This window comes from Scylla paramamosain, chromosome 22, assembly GCF_035594125.1.
Source record: "Scylla paramamosain isolate STU-SP2022 chromosome 22, ASM3559412v1, whole genome shotgun sequence".
NCBI classification, from domain to species: Eukaryota; Metazoa; Arthropoda; class Malacostraca; order Decapoda; family Portunidae; genus Scylla; species Scylla paramamosain.
The window spans coordinates 9759461-9783415 of NC_087172.1; the positions used below are offsets into that span (position 1 = coordinate 9759461).

General features: G+C 40.1%; 1 protein-coding gene across 2 annotated transcripts in view; it reads right to left on the reverse strand.

The window, feature by feature from the left end:
• Positions 1 to 2034: 2034 nt before the first annotated feature.
• Positions 2035 to 23955, reverse strand: part of LOC135111839 (mRNA turnover protein 4 homolog) — a 36216-nt gene continuing 14295 nt past the window's right edge. For both annotated transcript variants that reach the window (XM_064025555.1, XM_064025556.1), the window contains exons 4-6: positions 15367 to 15516; positions 11216 to 11444; positions 2035 to 2242 (exon numbers count right to left, since the gene is read on the reverse strand). In XM_064025555.1, coding sequence (XP_063881625.1) covers positions 2075 to 2242; positions 11216 to 11444; positions 15367 to 15516 — 547 coding nt within the window. In that variant the 3' untranslated portion in view covers positions 2035 to 2074. The remainder of the gene's footprint in view (positions 2243 to 11215; positions 11445 to 15366; positions 15517 to 23955) is intronic.

Here is a 23955-nt window from a genome sequence, read left to right on the forward strand (position 1 = left end):
TGTTCACAAGTTTGATGAAATAAAGTTAACACAGCATCCTGGACACTTCTACTTTGAGAATAAGCAAATTGTAATTTATCTTTGTGATGAACAAAACTATCACATAGGTGTCTCTTTATAACGTGCTTTAAGTATTTCATGATAACAGAAGTTAGGGCTACATGTTGTAGATTGTTAAATTCTTTTTGATTGTTATTCTTAGGCACAGGTATAATTTCAAATGTTTTCCACACATTTGGCACTAAGCACTGGTCTAATGAAGTTTGGCAAAAAATCCGCAGTGGTTCAGCAAGTTGATCTACACGTTTTTAATAATTTACAGATGTTATCAGGTCCACTGGCTTTCCCACTCTGAATTTTTTCCAGGGAGTTCATTACATCTTCATGTATTATGAGAATGCATTCAGCATTAATACTTCTAACAGCTGGCAATATGTTCTCACATTCTAGATTAAAGTTATGAGCATCATACTGAGCATAGAAAGAGTTTAAATCATTTACATGACTGGTGACATTTGGTGGGTCCAATGATATGTTCTTATTAAAGCCACACAATAGTTTCATTCCACTCCAAGCACTTTTAGGTTTCTTTAATCTGAACATCCTTTCAATTTTCATTTTATGTGCACATTTAGCTTCTGATATTTTCCTGTTTAATTGACTCTGTATAATTTTCCTTTGAATTTGTTGACCATTAACAAAACTGTTTTTCTTTTCCATCAGTAGTGCTTTGATATCAGAATTAATCCACGGTTTATTATTTGTATATATAATTATTTCTTTGGTTGGGACAAGCATATCAGTACAAAACCTAATATATGAATTGAACACATCTAGATTAATAATGATATCAACTGACTCATCGTATAATACATCCCAGTCTGTGCACTCAAAACCTTGGAGATTCATAATATGTTCACTTTGCCATTTTTGTACACTAATTTTCTTGTGAAATTCACTTTTTATTTTTTGTCTGTAAATCAGGGCCATAAAAACCATATTATGGTCAGAGTTTCCTAATTTAGGTTTTTGATATGCACGATAACCATTTCTAACATTACAGTAAAACTTGTCTAAGATACTGGTGCCTCTTGTGGGGCAAATAACCATCTGCTGGTATATAGGTACCCATGGTTGAAAATCACTGTGGTTAAAGTCTCCCAACACAATTGTTATACCCTCTGGGTTGGCATTTTCATACTTGTTTACACAATTATGTAATAGATCACAAGCAACTGATGATGAAGTTAGTAATATATATATATATATATATATATATATATATATATATATATATATATATACACATCCTATTACATTCCTCTACAGTATATGAACAATCGGGGTCTGGGACAGTTTTATCGCTTGGATGATTTTTCATGACTACCTGTGATAAAATCATCCCTGAGTTGATTCTCTCACTTGTGCTGATTTTTTTCTCATTACCACATCTACCTACAACAATGTGAATATGTGTTTTGCCTTCACATATCCATGGTAAATGCACAAGAAAAAAAAAAAAAAAAAAATCAAGCTCAAAGGATGAAGAACTAGCAAGAAACTTAATGAACAATGTGTGAAAATGCAAGTTGAATGGGTGGGGAGAGATGTGTGAAAAATCCTGAATGATAAGTTGGTGTCGAGTTTCTGAAAATATGTTTAGATTTTAGGGCAAAATTTTCTAAAAAAAAATAAAATAAATAAATAAATAAACAAAATACACACACACACACACACACATATCATGTGCAAGTCCTGTGTACTGCTTAGGAATGATAAACAAACCCAAATGATGAGTATCACATCCATTGTCTTCTATGTTTCCCGCATAAGATTTGAGAAGAATTTGGGATGAGGTCATAAGAAAATGACAAATAAGTTCTACAAGACCTTGCAAGATGGCCACTCCTTATCATGTGATGAAGGGTGATCTACAGATACATGAAACAAGCCCTTCAAACCTGTGAAATGCAGACTGACCTTATGATATACATTCATATCTAAGGTAAAGTTGTAGGGCATGACAATAATGTAAACATTTTAAATTTTTATTATGATTAAAAGAATACATTTCCTATTCCTCTTCTTCATCATCCTCCTCCTCTTCCTTCAGCTCCTCATCTTTCTCATCCTCATTCTCCTTCCCGTTAACATCTTGCAGACACTCAAATTTGCCATCCAGTCTGTTCCAGCACCACTCCATCTGTAGTTGAAAGTATGCCATTTCCTTGCCCAGGAGTTTCTGTGGGTGAGAGAGGAAGACTTAAAACAGATGAAGAATCTTCTCTGATACAAATACTAAGAAAAGGTATTCTTATGGGGAAAAAGTACATTGTCATCATCAGTCTAAATTTTATCATGAACCATAATAGAGGTTCCTCATTTTTACATGAAAAAATTAAGTCAATAATAAATAAGGTGATTCAAATTCACACATCATTTATGTACATGCTGACACTTTGAGCCCAGATGTGTTGTGCCAGCAGTATTATGAGTATTACAAGAAACTATTTACAACAGTGTAAGTTAAGTTATAAAGTAACCTCTGGAACTCTGTGTGGGTGTTAAGATGCTTTCAAAATTATTATCATTATTGCCACAAGCTCTGTGGCAGGGGCTATGAATACTGCTACTATATTCCCTACAAAAGATGTGACTAAAAGTGATGGGGCATAGGAGCTAGGAATCCCTTTCTTTGTATGGTGTCCTATGCATAGACAAGGAGATGCCTACAAGTAGGAATTCTGAATGTGTATGAGTAGTGTGTAGATGTAGGTAAAAGGGGGATGAATGTTTGTGGAACAAAAGTTGGAGGTGCTAACATTGAGTAAAAATGAAGTTGAAAAGAACGGGTTAATGTGTGTTTGGACATGTGAATGGAAGGACGTCAGGTATGCTGAGAGGGAGGGGAGGAAGGTATGGCCTTACTCTTTAAATCAAAGGGTACGAAGCTGCATTTTAGAATATCGGGAAGTCCTGGCGAGTGTTATGTGGACAAAGGTAAAGTTTGGAAAGAAGCTGTGGGCTATAATGAGTGCATATGGTCAAGGCAGCAAAAAGGTGGGGGGGGGGTTGGGGGTGGGGGGATGAGAGAGAATCTTTAGGATGAGATAGATGAGTGCAGAAAGGGTTTTTGGAGACAATTTAAATTTACTGTTGGGAGATTTAAATGCCAGAGTGGAAAATGAAGTAGTGGTTGGTGCTATTGGAAGGCATAGTGTGCCAGGTATATAGAATGAAAATTGAGAGAAACTTTTAGAATCATGCATTGAGCAAGAACAGGTGATTGGAAACACGATGTTTAAGAACAAGGATATCTATAGATATACATAAACAAGCTAAGTAAAGGAAACAGTAGTAGACAGAGTATTGATGGACTATATAAGTGTGTTAAAGAATGTGATGAAATGGTTGTTGGACGTGAGGGTGCAGAGAAGAGCTGGGGATGGTATATCAGACAAGCTAAGAGGAAGTTGAAAGTGAAACAAAGATGAATGAAGGGTCAATGAAAGGGTAAGACATAGCAAGTTCTGAATGTGAGTGTGTAGGAGAAGGCAGTAGAGTACCAGAAAAAGATTACAAATGAGTGGAATGTAATGAAAGACCAGGAAGTGGGTCATTTGGAAGAAAAGTGACCATGTCTCAGAAGCATAGTTGTGGGTTGCGTGGAGCAAGTTCATGGGATGAGATGGGTTAGAGGTGGCATGAGGAAAGGTAGTGAGTGGTGCTGTGAAGTCAGTGTGTCTGTAGAGGAAAAGAAGGCTCAGGAAGAGGCAGTAGGCATCTGCCAAAATGATAATTACTCCCAGTGAGGTCTAAAGCACTGGACCAGGGGGTGCTGTCAGCTTATCATTAAACCCAGCTGTGACCTCAATGAACATTTCCCTTTGTCTCACAACACAAGGAGGCAGTCACAGCCTGCCCACTAAAGACAACTCTCTTCCTTCACACAAAACTATAAGCATCTAATTACACAAATGTCCTTCATTCAAAATTCAAAATTATCATGGTGACTCCTACACCAGCCTCAGAATCCCCATCTGGGGAGGGGACCACAAAGGTTCCCATCTTCTGGTATTGACCCTAAGTGTCTTGACACCCCCCTCAACTTTCTCTTCATTAACTTCTGCAACATTTGGAGTCTTAGATCTAATTTTCAATCCTCTACTAAACCTCTTCCCTTTCTCACTGAAACACACCTAGGTATCTGAGGCAACTGACAGTAGCCCCTTTTCTGTTCCTTCTTACTTTCTCTATCCTCATTTTCAATCCAAAGCTGAATGTTGGGTTTATGTGTACAACGACTTAAAATGTTCTTGTGCCCATGCTCTTGAATCTTCATTAACTTCTGCAACATTCATGGTCTAATATCTAATTTTCAATCTGTAAAACACCACCTCTCCTCTTCTAAAACTTATCTTTTCCTCACTGAAACTCAGGTGACTGAGGCAACTGACAGTAGCCCCTTTTCTGTTCCCCCCTACTTTCTTCATCCTCATTATCAATCCAAAGCTGGATGTTGCTATAAGACTATAAGAAATTCTTTGACTACTTAACTTCCAAAGTGGAGCACATTCTGACCCTCTTCCCTTTTGCAGAGATCTCCATTCTTGGAGACTTCAATGTTCACCACCAGCTTTGGCTTTCCTCTCCCTTCACTGACCATCCTGGTGAACTAGCCTACAACTTTGCTATCCTCCATGATCTAGAGCAATTGGTGCAACACCCTACTTGTATTCCTGACCGTCTTGGAGATACGCCCAACATTCTTGACCTTTTCCTGACCTCTAATCCTTCTGCTTATGCTGTCACCCTTTCTTCTCCGTTGGGCTCCTCCGATCACAATCTCATATCTTTTATCTTGTCCTATCACTCCAATTCCTCCTCAGGATCCCCCTAAGCAAAGGTGCCTCTGGCGTTTTGCCTCTGCTAGTTGGGGGGACCTGAGGAGGTATTTTGCTGATTTTCCTTGGAATGACTACTGCTTCTGTGTCAGAGACCCGTCTTTGTGTGCTGAGCACATAACAGAGGTGATAGTGTCTGGCATGGAGGCATACATTCCTCACTCTTTTTCTCGTCCTAAACCTTCTAAACCTTGGTTTAACACAGCTTGTTCTCGTGCTATACATGATAGAGAGGTGGCCCACAAAAGGTACTTAAGCTTTCCATCACCAGAATTTCATGCACTTTATATATTTCTGCCCGGAACCATGCCAAGTCTGTTCTCCAACTAGCCAAAAACTCCTTCATTAACAGAAAATGTCAAAACCTTTCAAGATCTAACTCCCCTCGTGATTTCTGGCATCTAGCCAAAAATATCTCCAATAACTTTGCTTCTTCTTCTTTCCCTCCTCTATTTCAACCAGATGGCACCACTGCTATCACATCTATTTCTAAAGCTGAACTCTTTGCTCAAACCTTTGCTAAAAACGCTACCTTTGACGATTCTGGGCTTGTTCCTCCCTCTCCTCCACCCTCTGACTACTTCATGCAACGTATTAAAATTCTTCGCAGTTTGCCTACATTCAACCTGTTCCTAAAAAGGGTGACCGTTCTAATCCCTCAAACTACCGTACTATTGCTTTAATTTCCTGCCTATCTAAAGTTTTTGAATCTATCCTCAACAGGAAGATTCTTAAACATCTATCACTTCACAACCTTCTATCTGATCGCCAGTATGGGTTCCATCAAGGCCGCTCTACTGGTGATCTTCTGGCTTTCCTTACTGAGTCTTGGTCATCCTCTTTTAGAGATTTTGGTGAAACTTTTGCTATTGCCTTGGACATATCAAAAGCTTTTGATAGAGTCTGGCACAAAGCTTTGATTTCAAAACTACCCTCCTACGGTTTCTGTCCTTCTCTCTGTAACTTCATCTCAAGTTTCCTTTCTGACCGTTCTATTGCTGCTGTGGTAGACGGTCACTGTTCTTCTCCTAAATCTATTAACAGTGGTGTTCCTCAGGGTTCTGTCCTGTTACCCACTCTCTTCTTATTATTCATTAATGATCTTCTAAACCAAACTTCTTGTCCTATCCACTCCTACGCTGATGATACCACCCTGCACTTTTCCACGTCTTTTCATAGACGTCCAACCCTTCAGGAGGTAAACATATCACGCAGGGAAGCCACAGAACGCCTGACTTCTGATCTTTCTAAAATTTCTGATTGGGGCAGAGCAAACTTGGTATTGTTCAATGCCTCAGAAACTCAATTCCTCCATCTATTAACTCGACGCAACCTTCCAGACAACTATCCCCTCTTCTTCAATGACACTCAACTGTCCCCCTCTTCTACACTGAACATCCTCAGTCTGTCCTTTACTTATAATCTGAACTGGAAACTTAACATCTCATCTCTAGCTAAAACAGCTTCTATGAAGTTAGGTGTTCTGAGACGTCTCCGCCAGTTTTTCTCACCCCCCCCAGCTGCTAACTCTGTACAAGGGCCTTATCCGTCCATGTATGGAGTATGCTTCACATGTCCGGGGGGTTCCACTCATACTGATCTTCTAGACAGGGTGGAATCAAAAGCTTTTCGTCTCATCAACTCCTCTCCTCTAACTGACCGTCTTCAGCCTCTCTCTCACCGCTGCAATGTTGCATATCTAGCTGTCTTCTACCACTATTTTCATGCTAACTGCTCTTCTGATCTTGCTAACTGCATACCTCCCCTCCTTCCGCGGCCTCGCTGCACAAGACTTTCTTCTTTCTCTCACCCCTATTCTGTCCACCTCTCTAATGCAAGAGTTAACCAGTATTCTCAATCATTCATCCCTTTCTCTGGTAAACTCTGGAACTCCCTGCCTGCTTCTGTATTTCCACCTTCCTATGACTTGAATTCCTTCAAGAGGGAGGTTTCAAGACACTTATCCATCAATTTTTGACCACTGCTTTGACCCTTTTATGGGACTGGCATTTCAGTGGGCATTTTTTTTATTAGATTTTTGTTGCCCTTGGCCAGTCCCCTTCCTACATAAAAAAAAAAAAAAAAAAAAAAAAAAAAAAAAAAAAAAAAAAAAATGTGCGCAATGACTTAACTTGCTCTCGTGTCCATGCTCTTGAATCTTTCGAGTTTTCCACCATCTGGCTACGACTACAGAGTCATTCTCAAACTAAATTTATCTGTGCTGTATTCCTCTCACCTAACTCCTCTGACTATAAGAAATTCTTTGACTACTTAACTTCCAAAGTGGAATACATTCTGACTCTCTTCCCTTTTGCAGAGATCTCCATTCTTGGAGCTTCATTGTTCACCACCAGCTTTGGCTTTCCTCTCCCTTCATTGACCATCCTAGTGAACTAACCTTTAACTTTGCTCTCCTCTATGACCTAGAGCAACTGGTGTAACACCCTACTTGTTTGTACTCCTGACCATCTTGGAGATATGCCCAACATTCTTGACCTTTTCCTAACTTCTAATCCTGCTGCTTATGCTGTTACCCTCTCTTCTCTGTTGGGCTCCTCCAATCACAATCTCATATCTGTATCTTGTCCTATCCCTTCTCAGGATCCCCCTAAGCGGAGGTACCTCTGCCATTTTACCTCTGCTAATTGGGGGAACCTGAGGAGGTATTTTGCTAATTTTCCTTGGAATGACAACTGCTTTAGTATCAGAGACCTGTCTCTGTGTGCCAAGCACATAACAGAGGTTATAGTGTCTGGCATGGAGGCATTCATTCCTCACTCTTTTTCTCAACCTAAACTTTCCAAACCTTGGTTTAACACAGCCTGTTCTCATGCTATACATGATAGAGAGATGGCCCACAAAAGGTACTTGAGCCTTCCATCACCAGAATCTCATGCAGTTTATATTTCTGCCCAGAACCATGCCAAGTCTGTTCTCCAACCAGCCAAAAACCCCTTCATTAATAGGAAGTGTCAAAATCTTTCAAGATCTAACTCCCCTCGTGACTTCTGACATCTAACCAAAAACATCTCCAATAACTTTGCTTCTTCTTTCCATCCTTTATTTCAACCTGACGGCACCACTGCTATCACATCTATCTCTAAAGCTGAACTCTTCACTGAAACCTTTGCCAAAAACTCTACCTTGAACAATTCAGGGCTTGTTGCCCCCTCTCTTCCACTCTCTGCCTACTTCATGCTACCCATTAAAATTCTTCACAATGATGTTATCCATGCCCTCGCTGGCCTAAACCCTAAGAAGGCACATGGCCTTGATGGGGTCCCTCCTATTGTTCTCTGAGACTGCACCTCTGTGCTCACACCTTGCCGAGTCAAACTCTTTCGACTGTCTGTCAACACCTACTTTTCCTTCTTGCTGGAAGTTTGCCTACAATCAGCCTGTTCCTAAAAAGGGTGACCGTTCTAATCCCTCAAACTACCATCCTATTGCTTTAATTTCCTTCCTATCTAAAGTTTTTCATCTATCCTTAACAGGAAAATTCTTAAACATCTATCACTTTACAACCTGCTATTTGGCTGCCAGTATGGGTTCCATCAAGGCTGCTCTACTGGTGATCTAGCTTTCCTTACTGAGTCTTGGTCATCCTCTTTTAGAGATTTTGGTGAAGCATTTCCAATTGCCTTACGCATATCAAAAGTTTTTGATAGAATCTGGCACAAAGCTTTGATTTCCAAACTACCCTCCTATGGCTTCTATCCTTCTCTCTGTAACTTCATCTCAATTTTCCTTTCTGACCATTCTATTGCTGTTGTGGTAAACGGCCACTGTTCTTCTAAATCTATTAACAGTGGTGTTCCTGAGGGATCTGTCCTGTCACCCACTCTCTTCCTATTATTCATCAATGATCTTCTAAACCAAACTTCTCGTCTCATCCACTCCTATGCTGATGATACCACCCTGCACTTTTCCACATCTTTTCATAGACACCCAACCCTTCAGTTCATGCAGGGAAGCCACAGAATGCCTGACTTCTGATCTCTCTAAAATTTCTGAATGGGGCAGAGCAAACTTGGTAATGTTCAAATGCCTCAAAAACTCAATTCCCCCATCTATCTATCTATCTATCTATCTATTGAGAGAGAGAGTGTGTGTGTGTGTGTGTGTGTGTGTGTGTGTGTGTGTGTGTGTGTGTGTGTGTGTGTGTGTGTGTGTGTGTGTGTGTGTGTGTGTGTGTGTGTGTGTGTGTGTGTGTGTGTGTGTGGAACAGAGAGAGAGAGAGAGAGAGAGAGAGAGAGAGAGAGAGAGAGAGAGAGAGAGAGAGAGAGAGAGAGAGAGAGAGAGAGAGAGAGAGAGAGAGAGAGAGAGAGAGAGAGTGTGTGTGTGTGTGTGTGTGTGTGTGTGTGTGTGTGTGTGTGTGTGTGTGTGTGTGTGTGTGTGTGTGTGTGTGTGTGTGTGTGTGTGTGTGTGTGTGTGTGTGTGTGTGTGTGTGTGTGTGTGTGTGTGTGTGTGTGTGTGTGTGTGTGTGTGTGTGTGTGTGTGTGTGTAATTCACCCAGTCCTGATTATGAGCAGACCTGCAAGCACTGGCCATTACCCTCTCAGTGTAAGCTCAAAGTTCCTTATTACTGATCACTGGGTAAGACTGTGACCTCACACACCATACACTCCATCAATCTGGTCAGGGGAGACAGTAACCTGCCCCGCTTGTCAGCAGAAAAATCACAGAGGTGACCATTGGGGTTTGAACTTATGCCAGCCCTAGTGGGCCACGCAGACTTGGCCCCTTTACTACTGAGCCATGAGGCAGTGTGTGTGTGTGTGTGTGTGTGTGTGTGTGTGTGTGTGTGTGTGTGTGTGTGTGTGTGTGTGTGTGTGTGTGTGTGTGTGTGTGTGTGTGTGTGTGTAATTCACCACTGATCAATCATGACTGGCACCTGTTAACCTCCCACAGCTTAGAGACCATGGAGACTGGATCCTGTTGGATGATGACTGTCACAGATCATAGGGCATTCCCTATGATCTGAGTTAATGGTGGTCGGTGGCTGTTTTAATGTAGGACTTGGTAAACCCTTCAGTCCCACAGTTCTCTATAGATGCACATCTAAGACTGCCTCTTGTGATACATTTCACTGTACTGTACCTATATGCTACAAGACACTGCTTAAGTGTTTATGTTAACAGTATCCATGGGATCTGGTTATGCACACTCTAATGAACAGTTGAACAGTTACTATAAGCTAAATACTCACAACTAGACCAGTGTTTTCACATTAAATTTTAGTCTCCTGCTACATGTTCAGTTTGAAACATTTTCCACTGGTTTCTACAGGGACTAATGTTTTATCTGGCAATTCCTGAAAAGAACTGAACAGGTATAATTTGTGTTGCAGGGATACTGAGACTGCTAAAATCATGCCAAGACAAAAGTATGAGCACATTAGACACACTGGCTTCTCAAAAAAAAAAAAAAAAAAAAAAAAAAAAAAAAAAAAAAAAAAAAAAACATGAGATATATGAGTTTGCTGTGCTGTTCTAAAACCTTTATACATGTGCATCAAAACATGGTTGTTTCTTTCACATGTGCCATGATTAAGAATTTTATGCTAACTGTATAACAAAGTAAACTTAGGAGAGAGAAAAAAAAAAATCCCAAGGTCATGATACATCCCAAACCCAAGACAATAAATATGAAAAGCATCTAACTCGTTTTTCCATATTTCTTGCTCTCCTAATATTTTATTAGTTGGTTTGATAACACACGACAAATTTTTTTTCTTCCCAACATACCAAGTTTTTATGCAAAATTAAATCAGCTGTCAAACCTTGCAGTTTTCCAGATGCCCCAATTACTGGGTGGCTAAAGATCATCCACCTGTTATTGTGAACTGTTTCTTTAATTGTGAGTTCATTAAAAATCATTGGGAGAATAAGCCTCCACAGGGATTAGTTGCCTCCACCACCAGAAGGTGGGAATAACAATTTATACAATAAACAGATCCACAGGCTGGTCACTCAGGCCTTGTGAAGCAAAGACCACATGACTATATATTCAAGACATGAAGAAAGATTGCTAAATAAATAAATAAATAAATAAAATAAATAATAAAGAAAGAGATAAATAAATAATAAATTAATTAATTAATACAAAACAATACGATAAAGCTGAAACAGAAAGACAAAAAAGTTTGAATTTTTTTCTCACAACAAACAAGGTGCTGGACCATTAGTTGTTGGTACAGTAAACTGGCATGAAAGATGCCAAGGCCTAGCATGCAATGATGATACACAATGAACTGGTATAAATGTGTCATGCAGTATGTTATTTAATACATGAGAAACATAAGGCCTCACCAGAATGCTGGCCTGGGCAGGGATGAGTTGCCTGCCTTCTTCACACACTATAAAGTCCTGCATGAGCTCTGGGACACCGCGCTCCAACCTAGTAGGCATTCCTAGCTTGCGTAGATGGGGTTCAATAGCATGAGAAAATTGGGGAAGGAGCCCTTTCTTCAACTCAACAGTTTCAGAAGCTACATCTCCAGCATGGGGTTGTACAGGGTATCTTCTATTTTCAAAGTACCTGTAAAAGATAAGGATGTATATTTTACCAGACTTAAAATTAGGATAGGCTTTAGCTAAAGTGCATTGTCTCTGCCCTAAACTTAATCTTCTTGAGTTTTGAGCTTTCAATAAATAAGAATCCCATCATCCCAAGACAGAAAATAGATATTGATATTACAATGCAAAAAAAGGAGAATAAACATATGTGTGAGCTGTGCACTGATTGAACTTGAATTCACTGCAAGATACATTAATCACAACACCTTGGAGGTCCATTGAATGACACATTTTTCACCTTGTGGGGTTTCACTCCTACCACAATTTTTTTTTTTTTTTTTATGTAGGAAGGATACTGGCCAAGGGCAACAAAAATTTAATAAAAAAAAATGCCCAATGAAATGCCAGTCCCATAAAAGGGTCAAAGCAGTGGTCAAAAATTGGTGGATAAGTGTCTTGAAACCTCCCTCTTGAAGGAATTCAAGTCGTAGGAAGGTGGAAATACAGAAGCAGGCAGGGAGTTCCAGAGTTTACCAGAGAAAGGGATGAATGATTGAGAATACTGGTTAACTCTTGTGTTAGAGAGGTGGACAGAATAGGGGGTGAGAGAAAGAAGAAAGTCTTGTGCAGCGAGGCCGCGGAAGGAGGGGAGGCATGCAGTTAGCAAGATCAGAAGAGCAGTTAGCATGAAAATAGCGGTAGAAGACAGCTAGATATGCAACATTGTGGCAGTGAGAGAGAGGCTGAAGACAGTCAGTTAGAGGAGAGGAGTTGATGAGACGAAAAGCTTTTGATTCCACCCTGTCTAGAAGAGCAGTATGAGTGGAACCCCCCCAGACATGTGAAGCATACTCCATACATGGACGGATAAGGCCCTTGTACAGAGTTAGCATCTGGGGGGGGTGAGAAAAACTGGCGGAGACGTCTCAGAACACCTAACTTCATAGAAGCTATTTTAGCTAGAGATGAGATGTGAAGTTTCCAGTTCAGATTATAAGTAAAGGACAGACCGAGGATGTTCAGTGTAGAAGAGGGGGACAGTTGAGTGTCATTGAAGAAGAGGGGATAGTTGTCTGGAAGGTTGTGTCTGAGTTGATAGATGGAGGAATTGAGTTTTTGAGGCATTGAACAATACCAAGTTTGCTCTGCCCCAATCAGAAATTTTAGAAAGATCAAAAGTCAGGCGTTCTGTGGCTTCCCTGCGTGATATGTTTACCTCCTGAAGAGTTGGACATCTATGAAAAGACGTGGAAAAGTGCAGGGTGGTATCATCAGCGTAGGAGTGGATAGGACAAGAAGTTTGGTTTAGAAGATCATTAATGAATAATAAGAAGAGAGTGGGTGACAGGACAGAACCCTGAGGAACACCACTGTTAATAGATTTCGGAGAAGAACAGTGACCGTCTACCACAGCAGCAATAGAACGGTCAGAAAGGAAACTTGAGATGAAGTTACAGTGAGAAGGATAGAAACCATAGGAGGGTAGTTTTGAAATCAAAGCTTTGTGCCAGACTCTATCAAAGGCTTTTGATATGTCCAAGGCAACAGCAAAAGTTTCACCAAAATCTCTAAAAGAGGATGACCAAGACTCAGTAAGGAAAGCCAGAAGATCACCAGTAGAGCAGCCTTGACGGAACCCATACTGGCGATCAGATAGAAGGTTGTGAAGTGATAGATGTTTAAGAATCTTCCTGTTGAGGATAGATTCAAAAACTTTAGATACGCAGAAAATTAAAGCAATAGGACGGTAGTTTGAGGGATTAGAACGGTCACCCTTTTTAGGAACAGGTTGAATGTAGGCAAACTTCCAGCAAGAAGGAAAGGTAGATGTTGACAGACAGAGCTGAAAGAGTTTGACTAGGCAAGGTGCAAGCACGGAGGCACAGTTTCGGAGAACAATAGGAGGGACCCCATCAGGTCCATAAGCCTTCTGAGGGTTTAGGCCAGCGAGGGCATGGAAAACATCATTGCGAAGAATTTTAATAGGTGGCATGAAGTAGTCAGAGGGTGGGGGAGAGAGAGGAACAAGCCCAGAATCGTCCAAGGTAGCGTTTTTAGCAAAGGTTTGAGCAAAGAGTTCAGCTTTAGAAATAGATGTGATAGCAGTGGTGCCATCTCGTTGAAGTAGAGGAGGGAAAGAAGAAGAAGCAAAGTTATTGGAGATATTTTTGGCTAGATGCCAGAAATCACGAGGGGAGTTAGATCTTGAAAGGTTTTGACATTTTCTGTTAATGAAGGAGTTTTTGGCTAGTTGGAGAACAGACTTGGCATGGTTCTGGGCAGAAATATAAAGTGCATGAGATTCTGGTGATGGAAGGCTTAAGTACCTTTTGTGGGCCACCTCTTTATCATGTATAGCACGAGAACAAGCTGTGTTAAACCAAGGTTTAGAAGGTTTAGGATGAGAAAAAGAGTGAGGAATGTACGCCTCCATGACAGACACTATCACCTCTGTTATGCGCTCAGCACACAAAGATGGGTCTCTGACATGGAAGCAGTAGTCATTCCAAGGAAAATCAGCAAAATACCTCCTCAGGTCCCCCCAACTAGCAGAGGCAAAACGCCAGAGGCACCTTCGCTTAGGGGGATCCTGAGGAGGGATTGGAGTGATAGGACAAGATAAAGATATGAGATTGTGATCGGAGGAGCCCAACGGAGAAGAAAGGGTGACAGCATAAGCAGAAGGATTAGAGGTCAGGAAAAGGTCAAGAATGTTGGGCGTATCTCCAAGACGGTCAGGAATACGAGTAGGGTGTTGCACCAATTGCTCTAGTTCATAGAGGATAGCAAAGTTGTAGGCTAGTTCACCAGGATGGTCAGTGAAGGGAGAGGAAAGCCAAAGCTGGTGGTGAACATTGAAGTCTCCAAGAATGGAGATCTCTGCAAAAGGGAAGAGGGTCAGAATGTGCTCCACTTTGGAAGTTAAGTAGTCAAAGAATTTCTTATAGTCAGAGGAGTTAGGAGAGAGGTATACAGCACAGATAAATTTAGTATGAGAGTGACTCTGTAGTCATAGCCAGATGGTGGAAAACTTGGAAGATTCAAGAGCGTGGGCACGAGAGCAGGTTAAGTCATTGCGCACATAAACGCAGCATCCAGCTTTGGATCGAAAATGAGGATAGAGAAAGTAGGAGGGAACAGAAAAGGGGCTACTGTCAGTTGCCTCAGACACCTGAGTTTCAGTGAGGAAAAGAAGATGAGGTTTAGAAGAGGAGAGGTGGTGTTCTACAGATTGAAAATTAGATCTTAGACCGCGAATGTTGCAGAAGTTAATGAAGAAAAAGTTGAGGGGGGTGTCAAGACACTTAGGGTCGTCGAAAGAAAGGCAGTCCGACCTGGGGACATTTATGGTCCCCTCCCCAGATGGGGACTCCAAGGCTGGTGTAGGAGTCGCCATGATGATTTAAAAATTTTTGGGTGAGGGGTGTGTGTGTGTGTGTGTTATTAGGTGCTTGTAGTTTTGTGAGGAGGAAGAGAGTTGTCTTTAGAGGGTAGGCTGTGACTGCCCCCTTGTGTTGTGAGACACAAAGGGAAACGTTCAGTGAGGTCACAGCTGGGTTTAATGATAAGTTCACAGCACCCCCTGAACAGTGCTTTAGACCTCACTGGGAGTAATTATCGTCTCGGCAGGTGTCTACTGTTCATCTGTTGTATTATCTATTTTGTAATTCTGCTAAGCCACATATTTACTATAATCCTTTGCATTTTGATATATTATGAAAATGGCAACCCTTTACTAGATCACTCTCTCACAGTAATATGATGTATTTATAGACCATAGTGATCATTAAGTGCATTTGTATAAAGAGGTAAAACATAAGCTAACTTAGAATGTGTGCTTCTCAAACAAATATACTAAATCTTTCAGTTTGTATGAATATAGAAATGCAAGTCTCATAAAAAGGGAATTCCTTATATTTCTCTAAACGAAAGCAAATACTCACTCCATAACTTCATCCTTGGAGGCATTTGTGAAGAGTAAACCACACTGGCCCACTAGTCGCTGGGAAACCTTGTGCAGGTTTTCTTGAATCTCCTCTTCTGGAGTGCGCCCCAATGCTAGGGCCATTACCTTGTTTTTGCCAAGGAAGAATCTGAAATCATAAATACATTCAAACCTGTGGATAACACTGAATTTTTCAAGGGCCTACCTATTTTCTGCCTGTACAATTAGCTATCTTGACGTATAATTTCATGTTGAGACTGTATTAATTTCTAGTATTAATGCTAAAGTACTATAATTCATTCATAAGAATGATTGTACCTTAGCGTCAGTTATATGCAGCATTCATGGGCCCAGAAAAATCACATGATACTATGGATAGGGAAACCTTGTGGGATGTTATCATGACTTATGATGTTGGAAGGAATTAAGGCTTTTTATGAGGATGCAAATGTATGTGAGTGTGTGAGTGGAGGGAGGGCCTAGAGTTTCCTAAAAGGAACAGGAGTGAGGCAACAACAGATAGTTGTCTAAGGACAATGAAAGCTACAGCAGGAAATGATGCAGGGCTGAAATGGAATGAAGTGGGATGGGCTGTAGTAGTATGTCTTTTTTGCAAATGACACTGTTTTAATTGCAGACAGTGAGAGGGAGCTTCAGGAGGTGGTAGAGGCTGTATAGGTCAGGTGTTTACTCTATGACAGATCTGTGAAAAGTATTTGGCAAATGGGAAAGAAGAATTCTGGGGTTTTATGGATTTAGAGAAGACATATGACAGAAGTGATAGGGCATGAATGGGGGATGTCTTGAAATTATATAGTAGTAGATGGCAGAATGTTAAAAGGGGGTGGGAAGTTTTTATGAGAATAGTAAAGCATGTGTAAAGCTTGGAAACAACACAACTTAGTGGTTTCTGGCCAAGGTAGGGTTACGTCAGGGATCATCATGGTTGTTTAGCATCTCTATGGACAGTGTGGTGAGGAAAGTTAATGCTAGAATGTTGCTAGAATGTTGCTAGGTATGATGCTAGAATGTTGGGTCTGGTAACAGATGAGAGTGAAGAATGGAGTGTGAATCAATTGATGTCTGTGGGATGACACAGCATCAGTAGCAGATACAGAGAAGTTAACTAAGCTGATTGAAGAAACTGAAGGTTAATATAGGAAAGAGCAGGGTCAAGATCTAACTCCCCTCGTGACTTCTGACACCTAGCCAAAAACATCTCCAATAACTTTGCTTCTTCTTCTTTCCCTCCTTTATTTCAACCTGATGGCACCACTGCTATTACATCTATCTCTAAAGCTAAACTCCTTGCTCAAACCCTTGCTGACAACTGTACCTTGGACAATTCAGGGCTTGTCCCTCTCTCTCCTCCACCCTCTGATTACTTGATGCTACCTATTAAAATTCTTCACAGTTTTTCATGCCCTCGCTGGCCTAAACCCTTGGAAGGCTTATGGACCTGATGGGGTCCCTCTTATTGTTCTCCAAAACTGTGCCTCCATGCTTGCACCTTGCCTAGTCAAACTCTTTCAACTCTGTCTGTCAACTTCTACTTTCCTTTTTTGCAGGAAGTTTGCCTACATTCTGCCAGTTCCTAAAAAGGGTGACTGTTCTAATCCTTCAAACTACTGTCCTATTGCTTTAATTTCCTGCCTATCTAAAGTTTTTGAATCTATCCTCAATTGGAAGATTCTTAAACATCTAACACTTCACAACCTTCTATCTGATTGCCAGTATGGGTTCCATCAAGGCTGTTCTATTGGTGATCTGGCTTTCCTTGCTGAGTCTTGGTCATCCTCTTTTAGAGATTTTGGTGAAACTTTTGCTGTTGCCTTAGACATATCATAAACTTTTGATAGAGTCTGGCACAAAGCTTTGATTTCAAAACTACCCTCGCACAGCTTCTATCCTCTCTGTAACTTCATTTCAAGTTTCCTTTCTGACCATTCTGTTGCTACTGTGGTAGACAGTCACTGTTCTTCTAAATATTAACAGTGATGTTCCTGAGGGATCTGTTCTGTCACCCACTCTCTTCCCATTATTCATCAATGATCTTCTAAACGAAACTTTTTGTCCTATCCACTCATATACTGATGATACCACCCTGCACTTTACCATGTCTTTTCACAGACATCCAACCCTTCAGGAAGTAAACAGTTCATGGAGAGAAGCCACAGAATGCCTGACTTCTGATCTCTAAAATTTCTGATTGGGGCAGAGCAAACTTAGTATTGTTTAATACCTCAGAAACTCAATTCCTCCCATCTATCAACTCAAATACAACCTTCCAATGACACTCAACTCTTCTACACTGAACATCCTCGGTCTGTCCTTTACTTATAATCTAAACTGGAAATTTCACATCTCATCTCTAGCTAAAACAGCTCCTATGAATTTAGGTGTTCTGAGACATCTCCATCAGTTTTTCTCACCCTTTCAGCTGCTAACTCTGTACAGAGGCCTTATCTGTCCATGTATGGAGTATGCTTCACATGTCTGGGTGGGGTGCGGGGTTTCACTCATACTGCTCTTCTAGACAGGGTGGAATCTAAAGCTTTTCATCTTGTTAACTCCTCTCATCTCTTTCTCATTGCTGCAATGTTGCATGTCTTACTATCTTCTACTGCTATTTTCATGCTAAATTCTCTTCTGATCTTGCTAATTGCATGCTTCCCCTCCTCCTGCTGCCTCGCTGCACAAGACTTTCTTCTTTTCTCACCACTATTCTGTCCACCTCTCTAATGCAAGAGTTAACCAGCATTCTCAATCATTCATCCCTTTCTCTGGTAAACTCTGGAACTCCCTGCCTGCTTCTGTAATTCCACCTTCCTATGACTTGAATTCCATCAAGAGGGAGGTTTCAAGACACTTATCCTATAATATTTGATTGCTGCTTTAGACCCTATTTTGGGACTATATATATAAGATGAGCAAGTTTAAGTATCTGGGAACAGTGTTTGACAAACATGTGAGATGGATGGAGAAATGCAAGAGTTCATTTTCACTGAACTTTTCACTCAGCTTCCTACTGAATTCCTTATCTACTCTTTTTTTTTTTTTTTTACTTGCTCTTATAATTTCCTTAACTTTCTCTTTCTGAGACTAATACAGTGGAACCTTGGTTAAATTTAATTAGATTTTGAAGGCCATTCATGATCCAAAATGTTCATAAACAAACCATTTTCTCCATAGGAATCAATGCAAAATGGATTAATCCTTTTCTGGACACCCAGTAATTGCTTATTTAAACTGTGCCCAAGTTCATACACATACCAATGAAAATTAATAAATTCAACACAAAAAAGGTAAACATAATACTAAAGACATAAAATATAGACAAAAGCCACAAAAACCAGTGACCTGCACCCTATTTTCACTGAGTGTCAGTTTCTCTATGCCAGAACTGGCAGCAGCTGACAGAGTGAGAAACTGGTGCTGCCAAGCCAACTAATTAAAGCGTGATATAAAGCTGAATGTGTCACTCAACTGAAGCTCACAGCCACATGTGTCAATTCAGCCCTCAGTCCTTTTTTTTTTTTTTCTGTAGGAGGGACACTGACCAAGGGCAACAAAAATCCAATTAAAAAAAATGCCCACTGAAATGCTAGTCCCATAAAAAGGGTCCAAAGTGGTAGTCAAAAATTAAAGGATAAGTGTCTTGAAACCTCCCTCTTGAAGGAATTCAAGTCATAGGAAGGTGGAAATACAGGAGCAGGCAAGGAGTTCCAGAGTTTACCAGAGAAAGGGATGAATGAGAATACTGGTTAACTCTTGCGTTAGACAGGTGGACAGAATAGGGGTGAGAGAAAGAAGAAAGTCTTGCGCAGCGAGGCCGCAGAAGGAGGGGAGGCATGCAGTTAGCAAGATCACAAGAGCAGTTAGCATGAAAATAGTGGTATAAGACAGCTAGAGATGCATTGTGGCAATGAGAGAGAGGCTGAAGACAGTCAGTTAGAGAAGAGGAGTTGATGAGATGAAAAGCTTTTGATTCCACCCCGTCTAGAAAAGCAGTATGAGTGGAAGCATTCTCCATACATGGACGGATAAGGCCCTTGTACAGAGTTAGCAGCTGGGGGGGTGAGAAAAACTGGCGGAGACGTCTCAGAACACCTAACTTCATAGAAGCTGTTTTAGCTAGAGATGAGATGTGAAGTTTCCAGTTCAGATTATAAGTAAAGGACAGACCGAGGATGTTCAGTGTAGAAGAGGGGAACAGTTGAGTGACATTGAAGAAGAGGGCATAGTTGTCTGGAAGGTTGTGTTGAGTTGATAGATGGAGGAATTGAGTTTTTGAGACATTGAACAATATCAAGTTTGCTCTGCCCCAATCAGAAATTTTAGAAAGATCAGAAGTCAAGCATTCTGTGCCTTCCCTACGTGAAATGTTTACCTCCTGAAGGGCTGGACGTCTATGAAAAGACGTGGAAAAGTGCAGGGTGGTATTATCAGTGTAGGAGTGGATAGGACAAGAAGTTTGGTTTAGAAGATCATTACTGAATAATAAGAGAGTGAGTGACAGGACAGAACCCTGAGGAACACCACTGTTAATAGATTTAGGAGAAGAACAGTGACCATCTACCACAGCAGCAATAGAATGGTCAGAAAGGAAACTTGAGATGAAGTTACAGAGAGAAGGATAGAAGCCATAGGAGGGTAGTTTGGAAATCAAAGCTTTGTGCCAGACTCTATCAAAATCTTTTGATATGTCCAAGGCAACAACAAAAGTTTCACCAAAATCTCTAAAAGAGGATGACCAAGACTCAGTAAGGAAAGCCAGAAAATCACCAGTGGAGTGGCCTTGACAGAACCCATACTGGCAATCAGATAGAAGGTTGTGAAGTGATAAGAATCTTCCTGTTGAGGATAGATTCAAAACTCTAGATAGGCAGGAAATTAAAGCAATAGGACAGTAGTTTGAGGGATTAGAACGGTCACCCTTTTTAGGAACAGGCTGAATGTAGGCAAACTTCCAGCAAGAAGGAAAGGTAGATGTTGACAGACAGAGCTGAAAGAGTTTGACTAGGCAAGGTGCAAGCACGGAGGCACAGTTTCAGAGAACAATAGGAGGGACCCCATCAGGTTCATAAGCCTTCTGAGAGTTTAGGCCAGCAAGGGTATGGAAAACATCATTGCGAAGAATTTTAATAGGTAGCATGAAGTTTGTAGTGTCACAAGTTGTAGCAAGTGCTGGAATTTATGTCTGTCCAGGTGAATCCATTGATTAAGAGTCTGGGTATCCTCTAAATTCAGCTCCCTCACCAACCTATAATATGTACACTCTTTTCTCCCTTCTAATGAACCAAGGGCAACTTCAGGAGCATGACAGCTTCTCCTTTTCCTTAATTAAGTTGAAAGCAACAGTAATAGTTGCACAGTGTACCCTGAAGCAGTTGAGATCTATGTTTGCTATTATGCTGTGCTGTGTGGCTGTCAGGGATTCTCCAGATTCAGCAACCCATGCATGAACATTGTTCTGTCATCTGACAATCAATCGCCAATGAGCAGTCACAAGGAACTGGCCAGCATCAACTGAGCCTGATGCTTTCATGCTAATTTTGCCAGCTTGTTGCTCCATGTTATTGTTAGCTTGTGTGTTCATCATCCAAGATACCATTCATCATTCAAGACATTTTTGTTCGGAAATTTGTTTGTGAATCAATTTGTTCAAGATGAGAGGCTTTCATGACCCAAGGTTCCACTGCACTCTATTCTTATTTTTATTTTTTTTCTGGAACATTTATTTTATGTAACATTTTGTCATATGCTCTCCTTTTTTCTTATTACAGCCTCTTCATTCACAAGTGTCCATCATGCACTTCCTTCACCACTATCCCCAGGCTTTTAATACCCTACCACTTGTTATTATTGGTCACTGTACCTTTGAATACATTAACTACCTATTTTACACTTGATCCCTCCCCAACTAATGCCTAAGCTTCTCTCAGTCTTTCACCTAATTCCTTCACATAACCCTCTCTATGCTCCTTTCTGTTCAGCCTTTCACTAGCCACAGTTGTACTCACATATTTCTCATTCTCATCTTAACTACCACAATATACTGATCTGAAAACTCGAACATCCTTCTCACTACCTTGGCATCCATCACATCCTTCCTCAATCTCTCATCCACTGCAAGACAGTAAACCAGGTTCTTCTGCTCACCACTTTCATCCCTCCTCCATGTGAGCATGTGAATCATACTACAATGGAAAAAAGATATATGCCAGAAAAATAACCCTCTTTCTGCATGCAAATCCAGTCCACCATGTGCTCTATTTTCTTATTCACTCCATCTACTCCTATTTTTCTACTACACCTGCCACCACACCACTTCCTACCCTTCCATTCTTGTCTCCAATTAACAATACTCTTCTCCCTTTCCAAATTTTTCTGATACACTCACATCATTCCAAAACTTCCTCATTTCTCTCTCTTTTTCATTTCTTGCATTTATGCATGCATGCATACAGATCCATGCACAAATATCTAGCTATCCATAATTTTCAACTGCCCGAACTTTTCTTAGATTCTCATAGCTCCTTGCTATCTATATGCCTCTATGCTCTTCCATACTGTTGAGGGAATAATTAACGCACATCCTTATGTTCCTCTTCCTCTGTTTCTCTCATCCCAATTTCTCCATAAAATATAAAATTCACCAACAAAAATAATTTTCAAGAACTTAGTCCCCATGGTTATCAAAAATATATTGCACTATATTCTCCCTTGCATGGGAACATGGTCATGCATTTCACTGTCAAGATCACACAAGATAGGAGATAACTTCTCTCCTCAGAGGAACACAGGGACTGAATAAATACAGCTGTGCCTCACCATCCACAAACACCTGTGGATGATAAAAATCCACATCCTTCAGAAATACTCCCAGTCCCCTCCCACCATTTCTTTATATACATAAAAGAACATTTTTACATGGATTTTTACAACCACTTCATTTTACATGTAAAAGATTACTATACTATAATTTATGGTTTTCAAGATGCATTTTTTTTTATAAAATATCTCAGAAAACCAACCTGCTTCTTATAAGCCCAACATGTTACTGTTAGGAAGAGGTTTACATACTGGACTGCCATATAACCTTAAAAAAATTTGTCTTAAAAACCTGTTTCCCACACTTATTTGTATGCATCATCTATGTTTTAAATTTAATTCAACAATTATTACCTTCCACATAAAAATGCATTTTGAAAATAAAAAATACAGCTACCTCTGTCTTCATTAAGCATGCTTCATTTTATTGCATTAAGAAATGAGAATGGTACAAGATCCAGGCATACTGGGAAACATAACTATCAAATAGATATATCACATAGTATGAAAAACACAGAACCAGTTTATATTTTTACATAAGACAATAATGTTAAGTCTTCCAACTCTAAGATTTTCACATAAATAACCAGCATCGTTAAATTCACCCTATTGTTTACAATTTACCAACTATATCATCAGCATAAAAAATTAAGTTCTCTTTTACTTCCTCATCTTCATATCTCCCTGAAAGCATCTTATAATGGGGAGTTTTTGGAACTAAACCGCCAGATGTCGTTGCTGCTCATCTAACTGTAGGAAAGAGAGCTAAAATATTGCTGTAGTAAATCCCAGGTGCGTAAAGATGCACAGAACAGTGATCATCATGATACTATTGAAGTGATGTATCGACTTTTCAATATCTGGTATGGATAATATTAAGAGAATGTGGTCAAATGAATTATTTTTTTTGTGTGATTACTGAGTAAACTGCTAGCATTATCTTAAATAAAGCATATTACAAGTATAAAAACTATTGATCTGGACAATGAAAAAAATAAAAAAATCACACTATACTATATAGTATAACACAACCTACTCAGTAACATCGTGATATATGGCTCTAGTTTTTTTTGTGGGGATTTTAGCATCCTTCTCACGAAGCGAGCAACAAGGCAAAGTAATCGAGAACCAACACAAACATCTCTCAGGCGATCCTGCTGCTGCTGTAGTGTCCAGCTACTGTAATCCATTGCTTAGGGTGTAGTGGAGATGGGCACCGCAGCAACATTCAACTTCTTGTCCAACAATGTGTTTCTTAAGTTCAACCAGCGCGGCCGAGTCAGGTGTTTGTTTTGGTTAGAGATACAGCATTACTATCACCAAATTTCCAAAATTTTCTCGAGTTGCCAATTTTTTTATTAAAATTGCCGTTTCTATAAACTAGGAAGGAGATCTATGTAATTTGGACTTTTGACTGTAACAGACATGTTGCCTTTATGTTTACTGTTGTCTAGATTAAGACGTTTCCAATTAAGAGTGTATTCATTTGGAAATCTTAAGATGACTAAATAAATCTAAATGCCGATTCACTAGAAAATCAACTTATGTACATTTGTTCATGAAAAGAGTTTGATTTTACTTGTTACTACTTAGAAAAGATTACATAGAAAAATATATTATATAAGCCCATTGCATCTTCATGTAAATAGAATAACACTGTAGATATATCTGATATTGCTTGTATGTGAGAGAAGAGTTTGTGTCTGTGCTGCCACCTGGTGACAATCACTAGTTCTGAAAACTCCCCATTGTA